At 44.5% G+C, this 20,041-nt stretch overlaps 1 protein-coding gene across 1 annotated transcript in view; it reads left to right on the top strand.

The window, feature by feature from the left end:
• Nucleotides 1-20,041, top strand: part of GDPD1 (glycerophosphodiester phosphodiesterase domain containing 1) — a 400,155-nt gene that overhangs the window by 340,693 nt on the left and 39,421 nt on the right. The window contains exon 8 of the mRNA XM_078679844.1: nt 1,947-2,006. Coding sequence (XP_078535970.1) covers nt 1,947-2,006 — 60 coding nt within the window. The remainder of the gene's footprint in view (nt 1-1,946; nt 2,007-20,041) is intronic.

Below are 20,041 nucleotides of genomic sequence, written 5' to 3'. Positions count from 1 at the left end.
CCAGGCATAAAGACGAGATCAAATTCTAAAGATATTGTGATCTATAAATACAGGTGATGCATGCACAGTGACAGCAGCGCTTGCACGAGGGCCATTATTGCATAATAACTGAACAGAAATCTAACTTTAATGCCAGCGATAGCTATAGGCGTCCGAGTGGATTCAGCTTGTTTATCTCTATGAGAACATTCTTATATTCAGACAGAAATCCTGAATTGATCAATGCAATAATGGAAGGCATTCAATGCACATTGGGCAAGATAATTAACATTTGCGCAAGTGGGTCTACACTGTGTGATAAAGAAACAGACCGTATGCAATGACAAATTATAAAACAAGCATTTGAAATGCAACAGGTCTCGCATTTACAAGAATTTCCGCTATTGGCATTGTAAATAACAATGCCTTTTATTTGCCTTTTGGTTTATGAAACATAAATAAAACACATTATCATTTACAATGCCAATAGCTTAAACCTGCGTAAATGCGAGACCTATTGCATTGTAAATGCTTGTTTGTTGGTTTTCTCCTCCTCTGTCTTTCTGTTCTGTGTGTCTTTCCCTCTTGAACTTGGTAAACTTATGATGCAGAAGATGTGCCGGTCCCCAAAAATAATATAAAGTTTTAAAATCAACAAAAGATCACTAATATAATATCTGATTACCGAATTGAGAATCAGATATTGTTGAGAGAAAACCAATAAAAATAGGATACAAATATTAAGTCATCAAAGTAAACAATGAACCTTATAAAATCACATATAACTGTGCTAAGAACTGTCTCATATTGATGGGAGCGAGGCCTGGGACCTCAGAGCATTGACTGGATAAGTGTATCATATGGTAATGAACATTTGTTGGAATACTGGTAACTCATACCCCCAAAAGGACAGCACAAGGACATCTGGGCATTACTTGAACAATATCTTCTACAAAACCCACTAGCAGCTACAGTTGGAGAAAAGCTTGAAATTACAAAAATCCAAGGTCTGAACTGGCATGTGACAGTGTTAGCAACCAATTTGATAAGTAATGCTTCCATAACTTCACGAAAGACCGTACGGTTGATGATGTCTGTTGAGATTATTGTGTCTATGTGACACTCAGAGCGTATGATACCATATTGCAGCGGGTTGTGTAGTGGGGTGCAGGTTACACTTGTAATATCTATCAGTTGATAAAAAACATAACAAAAATAGAACTGTATCATATTGAAATGTATTTATTTCTGGACTGTTGATAAATTACGTCTTAATAATGTGTCAGTTTAAACACTGTAAATCTGGTAATGCCTATCATGCTTTCTACATCAATAATAGGGGTTCCCTCACAATTCTGGGTTCCCTATTTTCCATCTTTAATAAATCTGCTTTTGACTGAAGTTTGACTCTTTCCATCTTTCCTAGATAGAGATGGCGATTTGAGGTAGAAGAGTCTTCTTAATTAGATGTATCCTACCATTTAATGTTAACGGTCACCTTTTGGCTAAATTACAGTAGTTTACATTTAGCACACTCCCCATATTTTCAGTTTTGTATTTGGGGTATATTCTGAAAAATCAGATGATTTTTGTGCCACTCTTAATGTGTTTTGTATTATCTCATAGTTTCCTTTTACTTTCTTTGTGTATCCAGCAGTTTCAACAAAAGTATTTGTACAACTATAATAGACATTTCTTACTTTATTTTTAAAACAGAGCAGTTAATCCTTAGGGTATACTGTAGACATTTAGCAAGTGTTGATTGGCCAGACCTATTTTTAACTTTGATCAAATCTCGGTCGCATAGGATAAAACGTAATTTGAGCTCAAGCCTAAAGCTAACGTCGCTTAATTTTTTTATTATACCAGCAAATCAGCAGAATACCCAAGCCTGCCATAACATTCAGTATTTTCTTGTAACATTATAGCAGTACGAGTCCTTTTATTATGCCTTTTGTTTCCTCTAGGCTTAAGGACCCACGGAAAATGACCCGAAGTCAGAGGTTTATCATATGGCTCACCGATGCGTAAGAACATTTATTATACTTGCCTGTGTGAGGAAAATGTTGGTAAATTTGCTCCAAATTTGTATTGAATCTTTTTTTGTTCAATAATACCTTAAGTAGGGGGCGTGGCTTGCGCGCCGCTGAAACATGGCGTGCCGCGCTTGAGCTCTTAAGCGAGCGGGGGCTGTCGGAGATTACCAGCCGCTTCCCGAATGCCCCTCTTCACTAGAATGACATTTTCCGGGTGCCGGAAGGTGACGTGAGTTGACGGATACCTTTTTCGGCGATTTCTGCCGGACGGCTGCATGTTTTTCCCCGGTCAGCTGCACTGACGCTGGATCTCCTCACGGGTGGCCGCCATCTTACCGCTGGTGACGGAGCCGGCGCCCTATCATCAAATGTGCTGTTTTGCTACACTATTGCCGATGTGGGGGTACTCTGGCAACTATTCCTAACGGCGCTGAACTGGTAACATCTTTTTTTTTCCCTTTTTATGCTCTTTGTGCTACGTGGCTAGATACTGTGTTGCAGGCTCTCTCTTTCTTCAGCACTGCTCTCTGTGACTGGAACTGCTTTTTCCTCACAATGTTCTTGCGGTGCCCTCTTGATTTATAAGAGGCTCTGCCATTCATTTGGATGCCTGCTCGCCATATAAGTCCGCCAATGTCATTGGTTTAGCGCTCCTTCCGTCTGGCGTGTTGTATTTCTTTTTTGAGGGTGCAACTACGCAGTTTTTTTCTCAAGTGGCTGTGTATTTTTTTTTCACAGGGTCTGTCTCTCATGGCTGCAAGTATGGGCCGGTCCACAACTCATAAGGACCCAAAGGATGCTGGCGCTTCGCTTAAACGCCTTAAGTCATTGTCCCCTACACCTGAGACTGTTCAGTCAGACACCACATCTACTCTTCACGCGATATTAGCGCGCCTTAATGAGGTGCATGATATTGCCCAATCTACAAAGACTAATACGGACTTACTGCAAGTAGAGGTGTCCGCCATTAGGAATGACTTCAAAGCCCTTTCTCTTAGAGTGTCGGCCACTGAGTCACGTATAAGTTCCTCTGAGGATACTATACAGAAGCAAACCAAGTCTCTCAGCCACTTGGAGCGTTCAATGGCGGCTTTGCGTAAACATCTCACTGAGCAGGAGGACCGTAATCGTAGATCTAACCTACGCATTTTTGGCCTGCCGGAAGATGCAGAGAAATCATCTTCCTCTATGATTGAGTTTTTGTACCATTGGCTTCCTGATACTTTACAAATCTCATTTCAGAGAGACTTTGAGATAGAAAGAGCACATCGTGTTCCTACTTTTCGTTCTAAGTCTGCCACCCAGCCGAGAGCAATAATTTTTAAGCCACTGCGTCATCAACATACGGAACAAATTCTTGCTCACATGCGCAAGACTAAAAATGTCGTTTGGGAAGGTCATCGGATTTCAATCTCTCAAGACTTTGCCAGGGACACAGTCATAAGAAGGAAGGGCTTCCTTAATCTGAGAAAACGTCTCTCTGAGATGAACATTCCCTTTTCCTTTGCTGGTCCTTCCAAATTCCGCATCTCCTACAAAGGACGTTCCAGAATCTTCGATGAGCCGACGGACTTAGCTACCTTCCTGGATAATCAGATGGAGATACAGATGGAGATTCAGAGGGCGACTTCACAGGATCCTGGTGCCTCGGGCACTTGAACTGTCTCCTTCGGTTTCCTTTAGGGTGGCTTTCTATATTCTTATGTTTTTCTCTTTCTGTTCTTCCTGATAGTCTAATGTTATATTGACTTTTACGAGATAGAGATGGAAATCCAAAGAGCAACTTCGCAGACTCCTGGTTCTTTGGGAACTTGAGCTGTTTATTGTTTGTTTCTGGTTGTATTTTTCTGACTGCCTGCTTTCTAATCTCTCTCCAGCTGGCTTCTTTGCCGGTCTCTCCTTCTTGCTTTGTTCGTGGTACTTCTGTTCTTCTTTTTCTTCATGTTGCTCTCGGTTTTATCTCTCTTCTCCGTATGTTTTTCTTTTTCTGTGTGAACGCTTTTTGTCTCTCCACTGTTTTCTTCTCCTGTATTCTACTCCTATCCACTTTCTCGCTCTGTTAGTTCTTAGCTGTCGTCCTTTTCTGTTCCTCCTACTCACTTCTCTAACCTTTCTTTCTTTTTTCTAGTACGGGTTTTTTTCTCTTTCTTTTTATATACCATTTCCCCTCTTTCTCTCCATATCTGCTCCCTTACATTTCTACTTTCTTCCTTCTATATCTGACTTTCTTATTCTTATCCTATACAGGTATGCCTTTTCCTCATTTATGATGTTATCTTTTATTATGAGTATATTATATGCCTTGCATTTATCTACTGTTTAGGATGTACCTTATATATTTACTGTGTTATTACTTATTTTACTAATCTTATTCATTATACATATATCTACTGCTAAGATAGTGGTATATTATATTTGGTGTAGTTTTCTTCAGTATTAGGTTTGATATTTATTTCTCTTGTTCCTCTATTTCTATTCTCTCTCTCTTTTATTCATTTACGGTGCTGTTTTTTGACAGTTCCTTTCTCATACATCGCTATTTTCTTACTTCTATAATTCAACTTCATAGTACTGACGTATGCTGTTAGAGTTTGTTCTTTAAATATGTGGTTAGCTTTTACGATATAGATTTTATTCACTTCAACTTTATATACTGTTTAGGCTTTTTCTCATATGAGTTTTTGTTGTTATTTATTCTATTATTGTGACGTATTCTAGTTAGCTCGTTCGCTAGGTGGTGTTTTTTACCTACACTGCAATGTAGCACTCTTTCATTATCAATTTTATTCTTTACATTGTAACGATGTCTTCCGATAGTACTTGTTCCTTGTTACCAGTTCTGTTTTTCCTGCTATCAGCTGTTATATTTTAGAATTGGGCTACTGTTTTCACCCACTGTTGCTCCTTGTGCGGGTCCCTTGCTCGCTTTCTCCACGTTCTCCCTTGCATGATATGGGTCTTTTTTAGACCTTCCCTCCTACTTCTTTTCTTTCTCCTTTCTATTCTCTTGTCATCTCTTCTTTCTCTTTTTTTCTCCTGGTTCTCCCACATGCACGCTCCCACCGTATTTCTTTTGTTTCATGGTTGGTCCCTTGTCTTTATGGCGTATTTTCTTTTTCTACTATCAGTGTCGTCTTCTGTTTACCCCTCTCTTTCTACATGCCAGGCTTAAATGTGTTATCCCTCAATGTTAAGGGGTTGAATCATCCGGTGAAGAGGTCAAAAATTTTGGATTATTGTAAGTCTCTCTCTGCAGATTTGGTTCTTTTTCAAGAGTCCAAGATCACTAATAGCGAAGCCTTGTTTTTGAAGAAGGATTGGGTGTCGGATGTTGCTTGTTCTGATGCCTCTGGCAAACGGAATGGGGTTGTTACTTTAATCTCGAGGAACTCTGGTTTATCAATAATGTCTTCTAATCATGATTCTGAGGGTCGGTGGCTGTTATCTAAATTGTCGGATGGTCAGCACGATTTATATGTTATGAATATCTATGCTCCGAACGCTGATGACCCCACTTTTTGGAAATCCATTACCACCACATTGAATAACACCCCACATGCTGGTAATCTCATTGTTGGTGGCGATTTTAATTTACCAATGGACCCTCTCTTAGATAGGAATTCTTCATTTCAGTTTCGTCCTCCAAAATCCCACAAACAAATGCTTAACATGTGTTCCATCTCCCATCTTCAGGATATCTGGCGTCTTCATAATCCTACTGGTAGTGATTTTTCTTTCTTCTCTTCGCCTCACTCTTCCTTCTCTCGTATTGACTATCTCCTAGTTCACTCCTCTCTTGTCTCATCCTCTTCCGCTCCGCTTATACACCCTATAGTGGTCTCTGATCATGCTGCGGTCAGTTTCACGCTATCATCCTTTGCCCCTAAACCACGTTCTCGTTCATGGAGACTAAATACTGAAGTACTACATGACTCTTCCCAGGTTGCTGAATTTTCTACAGCTATAGATACTTTTTTCCGTGAAAATGAGGGTTCTGTCTCTTCCCCGATCGTTTTATGGGACTCTTTTAAATGCACGTTCCGGGGGCAGGTTATCAAATGTATGTCCAAGCGTAACTCATCGATTAAAAAAGAACTTACAGATTTATCTTCTGAAATCAAAACTCTTGAAGCCTCCTTCCGGCATACTAAGGATCCGTCTTGTTTACAACAATTAAAATGCCTAAAGTACAAATATAATACAATTGTTACTAAAAGGGCTCATATTGGTGTCCAAGCACAAAAGTCCAAGAAGCTACTATTAAAGAATAGGGCTGGGAAACTTCTGGCTGCTACCTTAAAATTTCAAGATTGTTCTTTTAAATCCTCGCAAATCTCTTCTATTACGGACCACACCGGCTCTAAAAAATTCCAAACAGAAGACATCCTTGAAGTTTTTCGCGACTTCTATAATAAATTATATACTCCTTCTAACCAATCCTCTTTTGACCAATGTCAAGATTTTTTAAAATCAATTCCGATTCAGTCAGTCTCTGAGGAAGATCGCTCTATTCTAAATGACCCTATCTCTTCTGAAGAAATAGTGGCTGCGATTAAGGCCACACGTTCTGGTAAAGCCCCTGGCCCTGATGGCTATCCAATATTATTTTATAAAACATTTCTTCCTTCGCTTGTCCCTAAGTTACAATCGGTCTTTAATTCTTTTGTTCAGGATGGATCTGTTTCTGGTTCGGCTGCTGAAGCCACTATTGTTGTAATTCCGAAGGAGGGGAAAGATCATTCGGATCCTAAAAACTTCCGTCCTATTTCCCTCCTAAACATGGAAGCAAAGATTTTTGCTAAAATCCTAGCTAAAAGGTTAGAATTCTTTATTCCCCATCTGGTGCATCCCTCCCAAACTGGTTTTGTAAAAGGTCGTCTTGCAAGGGATAATATACGCACTTTTTGTCATATTATCGGTGCTGCCAAGCGATCGCATCTCCCTGCTGCGGCCTTGGCCCTTGATGCGGAAAAGGCCTTCGACAAGGTTTCTTGGCCATTCCTCCGAGCTGTCTTATGCGCGCATAACCTCGGAGACTCTTTCATTAATATGGTAATGTCCCTATATTCCCAACCTAAAGCTAATATTAGAGTTAATGGTGCTACGTCTTCGTTTTTTAATCTTCGTCAGGGTACGAGACAAGGATGTCCCTTGTCCCCTCTCTTATTTTTATTATCTATTGATCCTCTTCTTCGGTTGATTGACTTACACCCTGATATAAAAGGTTTTTCTTTTGGCCTTCATTGTCTTAAAACTGCCGCTTACGCGGACGATGTTCTAATTTTCTCGGACGATATCGCCTTGGCCATACCTGCTATCTCTGACACCATCTCCTTGTTTTCAACGGTCTCGGGTTACACCCTCAATAAGGATAAGACGGAGATGTTCCCTTTAAATGCCTATTGTTTTCCTGCTCATATGGGTTTGGCTGGTTTTAAGTGGCAATCTAAACATTTCAAGTATCTGGGAATTTATTTCTGTTCTACTCTTCATGCTACTGTGGCTTATAATGAATCTCAGACTCTCCTCAAAGTGCGCAGTCTTTTGGATACATGGTCTCCAAAACATATCTCATGGTGGGGTCGCCTACAAACTCTAAAAATGATGATCACGCCGATTATTAATTTTGTTTCCTCCATGCTCCCGCTTAAATTGTCTGATTCCTTCTTTCGAGAAATTGATGCTCTAACATCTAAATTCCTATGGAATGGCAAACGAGCTCGTTTAGCATACAAATATTTGCGTCGACCCTGTGATATGGGAGGATGTAACTTTCCTGATTGGGAGAAGTACCAAACAGCTTTCTTGGCCTCTCAGGGTGCGTTGTGGTTCGCTCCTCCACCTCGTCATATTCCCTCTTGGTTGCTCATAGAACAGGATTTGGCATCACCTTTACCTATTGCCTCTTTTTGTACTACATCGTCTTTGCATATTCTGTTTTCCCGCTCTATTATTATTGATACAATTGCTGCGGTCAAGAAATTAGATAGGAAGGCGGCCATTCCTCTGCATAAAACTAGATGGTCTTCTATTTGGAGGATCTCCAAAATCAAGCTTAATATTTCTCCCACCCTCATGGCATATTGGGCAGCAAAGGGTATCTCTCTTGTTCAACATCTGTATAGTGACTCTGGTGACCCCTTACCGTTCTCTTCCTTGGCTCACACACACTCTTTGACAAATATCGACTTTTATACCTTTCTTAAAATCAAGGTTGCCGTCTCTAAAGTCCGTCTTCACCCCTCCTCCTCCACCATTTCGCTTTTCCACATCTGGATCAAATCTGGTCATGTTGCCTCTAAAATATATAAATTTCTGTCCTCTACTTCGCTTCCTGATCAGACGGTTGTACAACAAAAATGGTCCCGTCATTTTGATCATAACATCACGGACCATATCTCATCCGAAGCTTGGCAATCCATTGGTAAATTAGCTCTCCGTAATAAAATAGCTCCCTCCCTTATGCAATCCAAGTTTTTCTCGATCAATCTCCTCCATTGGACGCCTGTACGTCTTCATTCGCTCACCCTTAAAGACGATGTTCTCTGCTGGAGTTGCGGTTTGGTGGCTGGTGATTTTCCCCATATGTTTTATCACTGCTCCTTACTTAAACCTTTTTGGGACCTCATTCAGAAACACTTATCTCTTATTTTTAACATTGAGCTTCATCTCTCCTTTCCCTTAGTCTTATTAGGTCCCTTGGCTTCTCCTACCCCTCTCCCTTTGGACCCTTTGGAATTACAGTTACTAGATCTTCTCTTGACTGTTGCGGTTAAAATCATTCTTATGGAATGGAAATCCTTTTCGTCTGTCTCTTACCATACGTGGTGGGCGTGGATATCCTTTTTACGCAGTGCCCACACCTCGGTCGATCTAGCACACCTTACGCCTTCCATTTCTAAAGGGGTTTGGACAGCCTTGGATGATTATATGGAACTCTCCTCGAAAGGGTTAGTCCCTCAGTTCCCTGTTGATTTGTCTGTCTAATTATTATCTGTTCTTTGTTCTAGATTGGGTTAGTTCTGTGGGAATCCTTCTTTTTCTTCTTTCTGCTTTTCTGTCCTCTCTTCCCTTTCATCTTTTCTGCTACTATCTTCTCTGCTTTTCTACTTATCTTTCTCTTCTTCTGTTTCCTCCCTTGTCCCCATTTTCAAATCAGAAAGTGATACGGTTTGCTTTTACTTGCGGAAGGCCTATATTGGTTCAGATCCTCTATTTCTCATCGATTTCTTTTTAATCTTATTCACAGATATTTTTCTCACTTCCCAAGTTGAGCTCCTGTTTGGATTTTTTCAACTTGTGGCCGAATGTATCACTTATATTGTATTTGGTTTTACTATTTGTATAACTTTTTTTTTCTCAATAAAATCCTCTTGAACTTAAAAAAAAATAATACCTTAAGTATTTATTTCATCCATAAACATGCAAACAATGCTTAGAACGGCAGTACGTTTCATCACAATGAACAGCGACTCAACACAACCCATCTAGTATGTAACAGCAGCATTACTTCAGTATTTAGAAGCACAGATGAATAAATAGCACACATCATGGATGTCTATCAGTACGAGGCTTACATCAACCCATTTGTAGCAAGTCCACTTCTTGGAGGAATATTAGTGTTATTTCGGGTCAGTTTTTAGAAATCACTTGTATTGTGACCTTTATTTAACTGCAACAGACTTCTTCATTAAAATAACAGTCACACTATGGAGGAAGTGCGGGCATCCATAATATTTTTCCTCATTCTATGGAAATCAAACAGGCAAGACCAATATTGTTTCAAGCCTTTCTAGGATCTTTCTAATTAAAATTCAGTAGAAATAGCCACATAGAAAGAGTATATACATATCAATGATCTTGCTCACTGTTGCCACCAGTCTCACTCGAAAAATGTGAATACAGATTGACATTGCTTTTTTAATTTATTTTTTATTTTCATATAGCGCAAACTTGACCCGAAGTTATCGGGTATCAGAGTGCTTTATATAGCACTCGTTGCGTTACATGAGGGCACATTCATTTTTTGTTGTTTTTTTAATTTTGTTAATCGCAGGGAGATTAAGTTATTTGCCCAGAATCACAGGATGTTAAGCGTCATTGTTGAGACTCAAACCCAGTTCCACAGATTCGAGCTTGACCGCCCTGCCCGTTAGGCCAACTCCTTTCCCCTTTAATTCCCCGCTTTAATAAATAAGGACGCCTTACATTCAGAACTACCATTATTGTGTCGCACACCCAGAGAAAACGTAAAAATCTCATGAAGATGCATAGGTCTGATATGCCATGCATATAAAACAAAAAAAGCAGCAAGTTAGGCCTATAACTATTAGAAACACATACAGACCTCTGACGAAGATATATCCACTGTTCCTCAGAAAGTGATGTGTTGTGTTAGTTTTAAGAAAGATGAAGCCAATGGGATAGGTCAAGTGTTAAGGGATCCTTTCTCCAAAGAACAGAATAATTAACTGCCCTAATCTAATTAACATGGCACTGCATTTGGTACAATGAAGAGCACAATGTCGTAAAAATTATAGCGACAAAAGTCTCTTTTGATGAAGTTAGTGCTTATCTTTCTCCTTTCTATTGTATGTTTTCATTTTAATTTAATTTAATTAATTACCTAATGGCTTTTAGCTTGTTGCTTTTATATGTCAAATTGTGAACTCCATCGGATGTAATTTTCAATTTAAAATTTAAAAAAAACACACACATTCAGCCTTTTAGATAGGTTTAAAAGAAAATATTGGAAGAATCAATACCATTGGAAAAAGGTTAACAATATATCTGTCACTACATTAAAGACTGCCAGTTTCATTACGTTTCTTGGCGCTGTTATAGATTTGTTTTTACTTTAAAACAGATAACTCATTTCAGTCCAACATACCAATCCGGCGCCAGTCGTTTAAATACCTGGGGATATGGGTGACCCTGCTCCCCGACTTGGCTTGGGCCCTTAACGTCACTCCTTTGGTTAAGAAAGCCAAATTGGACCTCCAGAAATGGCAGACGCTACCTCTGAACCCCATGGGGAGAATCGCCTTGTTTAAAATGAGGATTCTTCCAGGTTCCTCTAAGTCCTTCAAAATACCCCCCTCTGCTTCCCTAGGAATTGGTTACGAGAGCTAGACAGTATTGCCTCTAAATTCCTATGGGGGAAAGGGAGGGCTCGCCTGGCCCTAAATACTGGTAGGATCCCATTCTTTGACGGAGGTCTGGGGATGACTCACTTATATCTATATTACCTGGCAGCACGCTTACTTTCCTTACATGATTGGTTTAACCCCTTCCATGCTGATGACGGCCCCCGGCCGTCATGCATCGCAGTGGGCGTGTGCTGATGATGGCTGGGGGCCGTCATGATCCCGCCCACTCTTTAAAACCGCCGCACAGCTCGAAAATTCACCGCGCATGCAAGGGGTTAATGGGGGGGCGGTCTGACCCGGCCTACAGGCTTGAACTGCACATGCTGCCACTGACTGACATCCAAGCCATGCTTTATGGGGACCCCATTCCATCCCGACTGCCGGACGTGACGCGCTCAGTGCTCCTTGCCTGGCGGGCCGTGCTGCGGCACACTCTGTGAACACACAAGTTGACCCGGTGCACCCACCTCTGGTACAACACCTGGATTAGGGAGGTGAGTAGCCTACAGGGCTTTCGCTCCTGGTATCTGATAGGGATCTCTCAACTGGGCGACGTGTGGGCGAGTGACCATATGCATTCCTTTGTGGATTTACGGACCCGGTATTCCCTTCACAAGTCCCAATTCTACAAATATTTGCAGATGCGTCACGCCATCCTTGTACACCTCTCTGAGGGCACATGGATCCCTGACCACAACCCGACTGAGGCGCAGATCATGCTAGGGGATCTGGGGAAGTGGGGAGTTTCCCGTATCTACCGCACACTAATTAATAATCCCCTGACCACGCTCGACCGACTCTGACACCAATGGGAGCAATGGGTGGGAACTCTGGATGAGGTGGATTGGTGTGATGCCCTGATGCCCCCCAGGATTATTACTGCTTCCGCAATACTTCGCTTGGTCCAGCTATACTACTTGCATGCTGCCTACCCGATCCCCACCCGCCTTCACCGGGGTGGACTCCGCCCCTCCCCTGTATGCACCAGGTGCGCACATGATCCCGCCGACTTCTCATCCAGGGGATACTCATCAATAGTCATAATCTATGAATAATCCCCGCCCATGTGCGGGAATAATCCCCGGCCATGTGCGGGATCCCGGAGCATATAGAAAATACATATATATATATATATATATATACATTTATATATGCATATGTGAAAACATATACATGCAGCCGAAAATATTTCCAAACTGGCAAAGATGCTGAAAATTACATGGATTTGCATAAACACAGCTGTACTCTCCCAACCCCTAAGGAAGAAAGAGAGCAGTAAACATTTGCATACAACAATGCTTTATTGCCATAGAAAAACCTGTAATTGCAGGCATTTGCCAGTAAGCTGCAGTAGAGTATAAAGAAATAAAGAAAGACTGACACCTTGCCTTTAAGGCATTAGAGTAGGGGTACCGTGCCTTTAAGACCTGAAGGCGACCCCTTGCTCCCATGATGCACCACAGGTGGCAGTTGGGCCAGTTCTTTTTTCCGGCTCCTTCTGAGAGGATCCTGGAGCTTGAGCTCTTCAGTTTTTGACTGAAACTGTTTGGTTAAGTGAATTTTTCTAAAAATTAGAAATTTTCTGGTTTATTAAGGCTTCTGCTTTGTTTTTTGTGGAATTCCACTGAAATGTTCTGTCAGAATGCCTGCTTTATTCCGGAAGTGTCCTTCCTGTGACAAGAAGATGGCACTGGCAGACCCACACTCGGTGTGTATTGTGTGCCTTCCATCTGCACACAACCCTGACCAGTGCTACCACTGTCAGAAGTTCCCTAGGCAGACCCTTCGTGACAGCACGGATCGGACTCCATGCCATCCTGGAGAAGGGCAAGAGTCATCAGGTGGGTGGCCAGGGAGGCCCCAGGACGTCGTCTTCCAGCAAGCATGGCCAAAAACTGCTACGTTCCGCTTCTCCTGCCCCCAGGAAGAGGAAGGAAGGACAAGAGTTACAGTCGTAGTCGCAGTCGAAGTGGCCCAGACACTCTTCAGGAACACCATCAGGACGTCGAGAGTCTCCGCCGCACCCAAGTAATTCGGCGTCGAGGCACCACACTTCGGGCTCGAAGTCTGTGGCTGCTGGCAAGTCCAAGTTGACGTTGAGGCTTCCGTCAACATCGAGACACTCTCCGCCTCCCTCGAAGGAGTCAGCGTCGAGAGTAATGATGGCTACCTTATCGCCGCCGGCTGGCGTGTCGACGTCGAGGAGTTCGACATCGAGGTGACGCCAGGAAGGGTCGCCGTTGACACGACGGCATGAAGGGTCGCCGTCGGCACGACGTCGAGGAAGATCGCCGTCCAGGTCACCAAATCGACCTCAAAGATCGCAGTCGAGGTCACCACGCCGTGGACGATCGACGTCAAGATCATCAAGACCTCGCTCGATGCCAATGGTTATGAAACGTCATCGGTTATTGTGGAGTCACTGGGGCGATCAGATCCTGGGTGCAGAGGGTCATCAGGGGATCGATCATCATCATCTCCTGGGCTGAATATTGTGGAGATCTCTCCAGAAGTCTCCCCCAGATCTGCGGACACATCACGCAGTGTGTCACCTCGCTGCCCACAGGGTGCTGTATCGGGCGGTCACAGTAGTCCGGGCTCGGATTACTCCCGCACATACTCCCCATACGGTCCAAGGACAAGCACTCCAGTCAGACCATTAAAGTCTCCTCCTCGGAGGCCACGATCGCCAGCCAGTTCAAGATCTCCTTCCAGGTCAAGATCTGCTGCCAGGTCGAGAACACCTACCAGGCCAAGATCACCCCCCAGGCCAAGATCTTCTTCTAGACATCGGTCTAGATCCAGGGGTCGGCACAGCCGTCATAACGACAGGCCCCTTAAAATAAGGCGCACAAGATCTTCGACATGATCCTCTACTACGAGATCAACAGTCCGGGACTATTCTCCGAACGTCTCCTCCACACCGCCTTCACGAGTCTCACCCATAGACGATATCGCTACCTTTACGGACGTTCTGGGTAGGGGGGCAAAGAAACTTAACATCTCTCTGCATACCCCGGTGGCTTCCACATCAGCAATCTTTGATACCCTGCATCACCGGACAGCCCCCAGACCTCTGCTGCCTCTGATGCCCGGATTCCTAGAACCGGCGATGTCTACCTTCCTTACTCCTGTGACGGTGGGTTCTGTACCATCCAGAATCGCCAAGAAGTATAAGGCTCCTGCAGAGGACCCCTTGTTCCTCAGGACGGATCCACCAGCTGATTCAGTCATCGTGGCGGCTGCCATGAAATCCCACTCTGCTTCCACCTCATCCTCAGTGCCCCCGGAAAAGGATAGTAAGCAGATGGATTAGTACGGGAAGAAAATATGCAACACTTCGGCTTCGTATATGAAGGTTGCCAGTGCATCTGCCTTGCTCGGGAGGTACGACAGATCGCTCTGGGACTCACTCACTCGTTTCACTGAGAAGCTTCCCAAGGAAGATCGGCAGGACTTCTCCGAGATCCTACAGGAGGGAGGGCTCGTAGCCAACCAGGTCATCAGTGCCGCGGCGGATGCTTCCGACCTCGCGGCTCATGGCTACTCCCATGGCATCTGCTCACGATGTTCTGCTTGGCTCCGCCTCACAGGCCTCAAGCCTGCTCAAAAGAAGATGCTGAACCTTCTTTTTAATGGTACATCTCTGTTTGGGTCTCAAGCAGACAACGAGATGACTAAGATGAAAGCGGAAATGGACTCCATTAAAGCTGTGGGTTAGGAAAAACTTAAAGAGTTTAAGAAGTGCTTCGGTCAGGGTGACAAGCGATCGTACCTGCAGAGGGTTCAAACCCCTCAGTGGTCATCCCAAACACGGCAAAGATCTCCGTTCCAGCAGAGATGCCCTGGCAGAGGCAGAGGGAATGACAACAAACAGCAGTCCACCTCCAAGCAGCCTCCCAAGCCCTGAGTTGTTGCTTCCTCCTCAACTGTTCGCCACTCCGGTGGGAGGGAGTGTAGCTCGTCACCTGGAAGAGTGGAGACCCATAACAAAGGACAGATGGGTGCTGAGTATTGTGCAGCATGGTTACTTACTGAGGTTCAAGTCCCCCCCTCCGCAGGTATTTCCTCCACTCAAGCACCTTCCCCGATTCCACAGTCAACTGCTGAAGGACGAAGTTTCTGCCCTTCTCAGAAAAAAGGCGATAGAGGAGGTCCCTCCCATGCAAAGAAATCAAGGAGTATACTCCTGCTACTTTATTGTCCAAAAACGAGGAGTAGCCAAAGAGTACAGACCTATCCTCGACCTACGTCTGCTGAACAGGTTTATCAAGAAAGAAAAGTTCTGTATGCTTGCCCTGCACCAGATCTTTCCGCACCTTCATCAGGGAGACTGGATGTGTGCCTGCAGGATGCTTACTTTCATATACCTGTCTCAGTAAAGCATCGCAAGTTTCTCAGGTTTTAGATCGAACGTCATCACTACCAGTATCGAGTGCTTCCGTTCAGCCTCAAATCCGCCCCACGGACATTCTCCAAGTGCATGGCGGTGGTGGCTGCTCTTCTTCGCAGGCGGAAGATCTTCATCTATCCCTACCTAGACGACTGGCTTCTAAAAAGCTCCACTCCTGCTCTGCTTCAGAGCCAACTATCGTTCTGTCTCAACCTGATAAATTCATTGGGGTTGCAGGTTAACTTCAAGAAGTCAGTGCTCAATCCTTCCCAACGAATTCACTACCTGGGCGCTTCCCTGGACTCTGTTCAGGCAAGCGTGTTTCCTTCGGAGGAGAGGTTGTCATCCATGCTCCTGAAGTGTCGTCTCCTGCTAGACACTCACGGTCCCACAGCCAGGCAAGTGTCGTCTCTCCTGGGGTCGATGGCCTCGTGCATCTACATCGTGCCCAATGCACTCTTTCACATGAGGCCTCTGCCGCAGGCTCTCGAGGATCAATGGTCTCAGAGATCCAGCCACTGGGAAGACCGGGTTTCTCTCCATCAAGGTACCAGAGACTCCATCAGATGGTGGATGAAACATTCCCACCTTCTGCAGGGAGTCCCATTTCATCGGCCTCCTCCATCACAGACAGTGATCACAGATGCCTCAATGCACGGCTGGGGTGCTCATATAGACCAGCTTCAAGTACAAGGCCTCTGGTCCGAAGTAAAGAGAAGCTACCACATCAACTTCTTGGAGTTCCGAGCCGTCTATCTGGCTCTCAAATCCCTCTACCCTTCTCTACGCACCAACTACATTCAAGTTCAGAAGGACAACACGACAACCATGTTCTATCTGAACAAGCAGGGAGGCACCAGGTCACGAGTTCTGTCTCTGGAAGCTCAAGCCATTTGGCACTGGCTCCTGGCAAGAGGTCTATCCATCGTGGCAGTTCACCTACCAGGTATCCTGAATGTTCAGGCTAAGCAGAGACATCGAAGAAGCGCACGACTGGGTGCTCAACGAAGAGGTCGCACAGGAGGTGTTTCAACAATGGGGCGTACCAGATATAGACCTGTTCGCAGACGCGGCAAACGCAAAATGCCCCGTCTTCGCGTCCAGGTTCCCTCAACAGGGCTCACGGGGGAACGCACTTTTGATCAGCTGGTCACAGATATTGCTGTACGCTTTTCCTCCCCTGCCTCTGATCCCGGCGGTGATTCAGAAGTTCTACAGGACCAACTCCAGGATGATCCTGATAGCGCCGGAGTGGCCACGCCAGTGGTGGTACCAGGATCTCCTCCAGCTGTCGGAGGTCCCTCACCGGAGACTGCCTTGCCGTCCAGAATTGTTGACCAAGGACGAGGGGAGGGTGTTTCACCCCAATCTTCCTTCCCTTCGATTGACGGCATGGCTCCTGAGGTCATCGAGTATGGCCACCTAGACCTTTCGGCAGACTGCATGAACATTCTTAAGGAGGCCAAGAGACCCTCCACTAGAAAGTCTTATGCTTTCAAGTGGAAGAGATTTTTCATTTGGTGCCTTGACAATTCTCTTGATCCTATCCATGGTCGGGCGCAGGTGATTCTACCCTACCTATTAGATTTGGCAAGGTCAGGCCTGAAGTACCCCTCCATCAGGGTTCACTTAGCGGCAATCACAGCCTATAGGAAGTCGCCTTCTCAGACCTCATTCTTCCTTATTCCTGTGGTCAAAGATTTCTTGGAGGGGCTTAAGAAAGTTTTTCCACCAGTGAGGTCCCCCTCCCCTCCCTGGGAGCTTAACATTGTACTCACTAAATTGATGGGTGCTCCCTTCGAGCCTATCCATAATGCTTCTTTGCAGCACTTTACCTGGAAAGCTGCCTTTTTGGTGGATATCACCTCTGTCCGTAGGGTTAGCGAAATCCAGGCCCTATGTTGTAGGGAACCTTCACAGTGTTTCATGCCAATAGGGTGGTACTGAGGACATATCCAGGCTTCCTGCCTAACATAGTCTCAGACTTTCATATTAATCAGTCTATCACCCTGTCTACTTTTTTTCCTCAACCTACCACTCCCCCGGAGAGGTCTTTACACTCTCTAGATCTCCGAAGGGTTCTGAAATTTTACCTGGCAAAAACCCTTCCACTTAGGAAGTCTGACCGGCTCTTTGTGAATTATGGGTCAACTAATACCGGTTTGTCAGTGTCAGGCTCCTTCTTCCGATATCTTCAGGATTGTGCCGATGCTATTGAGGTTCCACCTCTCGACGGCCCCGGAGTCTGAAGCATAAATACACAGACTACAGGGATAGTCCAGTGAGGGAAGGAAAGGAAGGGGACAGCAGGGAGGGAGACCTGAAATGACAATAGAAGATGCTTAGAACACACCCACAGGATTCTCAGATCATAGTACTTTCTTTGCCCCTCCTTCCTACACACCGTACAGTGTACCCTCACTCCTACCTGTAAAGGAAAATACTGATGCCTATATATATATGGAGATTAGGGTGTAGCCATGGATTTGGTTAACTGTAATAGGAAAACAAGAGAATACATTGTAGCTTCAACATATGTGTCTGCTGTGCAATCATGTGGGTTCTCTACATAACATACCTAGCATTGATTGTGCATCTTCTATGTGTAGCCAAACTCTTTAACAGTTCACCCCTAGATTCTCTCTCCTATATAGACACGAGATAAAAAGGTTGTGGGGGAAATCATACAAGAACAACAGACGGGGTTAATGCTCCTTAACGACGTCTGTTCCTTAGTTTAACAGGAGACAATAATGTTCAGCTGCCAAAATGTTGACTAAGACCCCAAACAATCCGGGGGTAATCCAACTAGTGGTTTGAGCCCAAAACCGCTCCTCGTGGTGAATCGCAAGACCACCAATGTCTCGCTAATCACCTGAACATGAACTGCTCTCCAAACACGAGAGTCTAATCACGCCCGTTTCTCTCCCCACATCGAGACGGCGGAATGCGCGACTCGGCCAACGGGGAAAGCGGACTAAAATGAGCTACTGAATAGCCCTTAACCCAAAACCAGGAAGCGTGCCGTTTAACTCTCGCTGAGAGTTACGATCGGCACTTCAGCTGAAACCTGCACCCAAATCCAGAATGGGGTGCATGGAGATCAAGGTAAAGTAAACAAATGTTCTTACCGCCTTTCCGAGATACCAACCACTCGTAACCACCATGGAAGAATAATCGGCAGCGACGGCTTCCCCGGCAAGGGTTTTAGTTCCGGTGAAGCGTGTCTCACATTGCAGACGCAATGTGCTGCTCGAGCATGCTGGGAGAGGTAGTTTTCCTGCTATGAATGCCGGGAGTTGTGGTCTTCACTGGTGCGGGTCTCCACAACAGCGCATGAAAGGGCAGCGCTTTACCGGTGACCAGATCATGACAGTCAACCTCAAAAAGATCGATTTCTCGATGGATCGTCTCCTGTATAGCTCTGTCTTACCAATTAGCTGATAAGGATTTACAGGGTAGACCTCATGCACACTCTACTAGAGGGAAGGCTTCCACTACGGCTCTCCTTCGTGATATTCCAATCTCTGAGATTTGTAAAGCGGCTACATGGCATTCAGTACATACCTTTACCTGCCATTATTGCCTAGATTCAGATGCACAGGCCGATGCCCAAGTGGGACAGGCCTCTTTGAGGAATTTATTTGCATAACTGCATTTTAAATGTGATGTTGATTCATGTTACTGTATACTTATTTGCTCATCCGCAAGACTTTGGGTATGGGCTTGCTAATCTATTAATAGATTATGACTGTTGATGAGTATCCCCTGGATGAGAAGGATTAGTTATTTACCTGTAATCCTAGTTCTCATCCAGGGGTATACTCATCAAAGTCATAAACTCCCACCCACCTCCCCGGACGAGCATAATCGTAAAGTTATGAGATGTTACTATGGATCTAGTCAGGTGTTATGCACCTCCAAAAAGAACTGACCCAACTGCCACCTGTGGTGCATCATGGGAGCAGGGGGTCGCCTTCAGGTCTTAAAGGCACGGTACCCCTACTCTAATGCCTTAAAGGCAAGGTGTCCGTCTTTCTTTATTTCTTTATACTCTACTGCAGCCTACTGGCAAATGCCAGCAATTACAGGTTTTTCTATGGCAATAAATCATTGTTGTATGCAAATGTTTACTGCTCTCTTTCTTCCTTAGGGGTTGGGAGAGTACAGCTGTGTTTATGCAAATCCATGTAATTTTCCAGTTTGGAAATATTTTAGGCTGCATGTATATGTTTTCACATATGCATATATATATATGTATATATATGTATTTTCTATATGCTCTGGGATCCCGCACATGGGCGGCGATTATTCCCTTCCCGCACATGGGCAGGGATTATTCATAGATTATGACTTTGATGAGTATACCCCTGGATGAGAATTAGGATTACAGGTAAGTAACTAATCCTTCTTCCACATGGTGTGGGCTTGTCCCAAATTGACGCGGTTCTGGGGTGACATTGAAGAAGAGCTTACGGAGGTGC

The sequence above is a fragment of the Lissotriton helveticus genome, chromosome 3_1 (assembly GCF_964261635.1).
Source record: "Lissotriton helveticus chromosome 3_1, aLisHel1.1, whole genome shotgun sequence".
Classification (NCBI taxonomy): domain Eukaryota; kingdom Metazoa; phylum Chordata; class Amphibia; order Caudata; family Salamandridae; genus Lissotriton; species Lissotriton helveticus.
The sequence above is the reverse complement of the archived record's forward strand: the minus strand, read 5'-3'. Positions and strand labels throughout refer to the sequence as shown.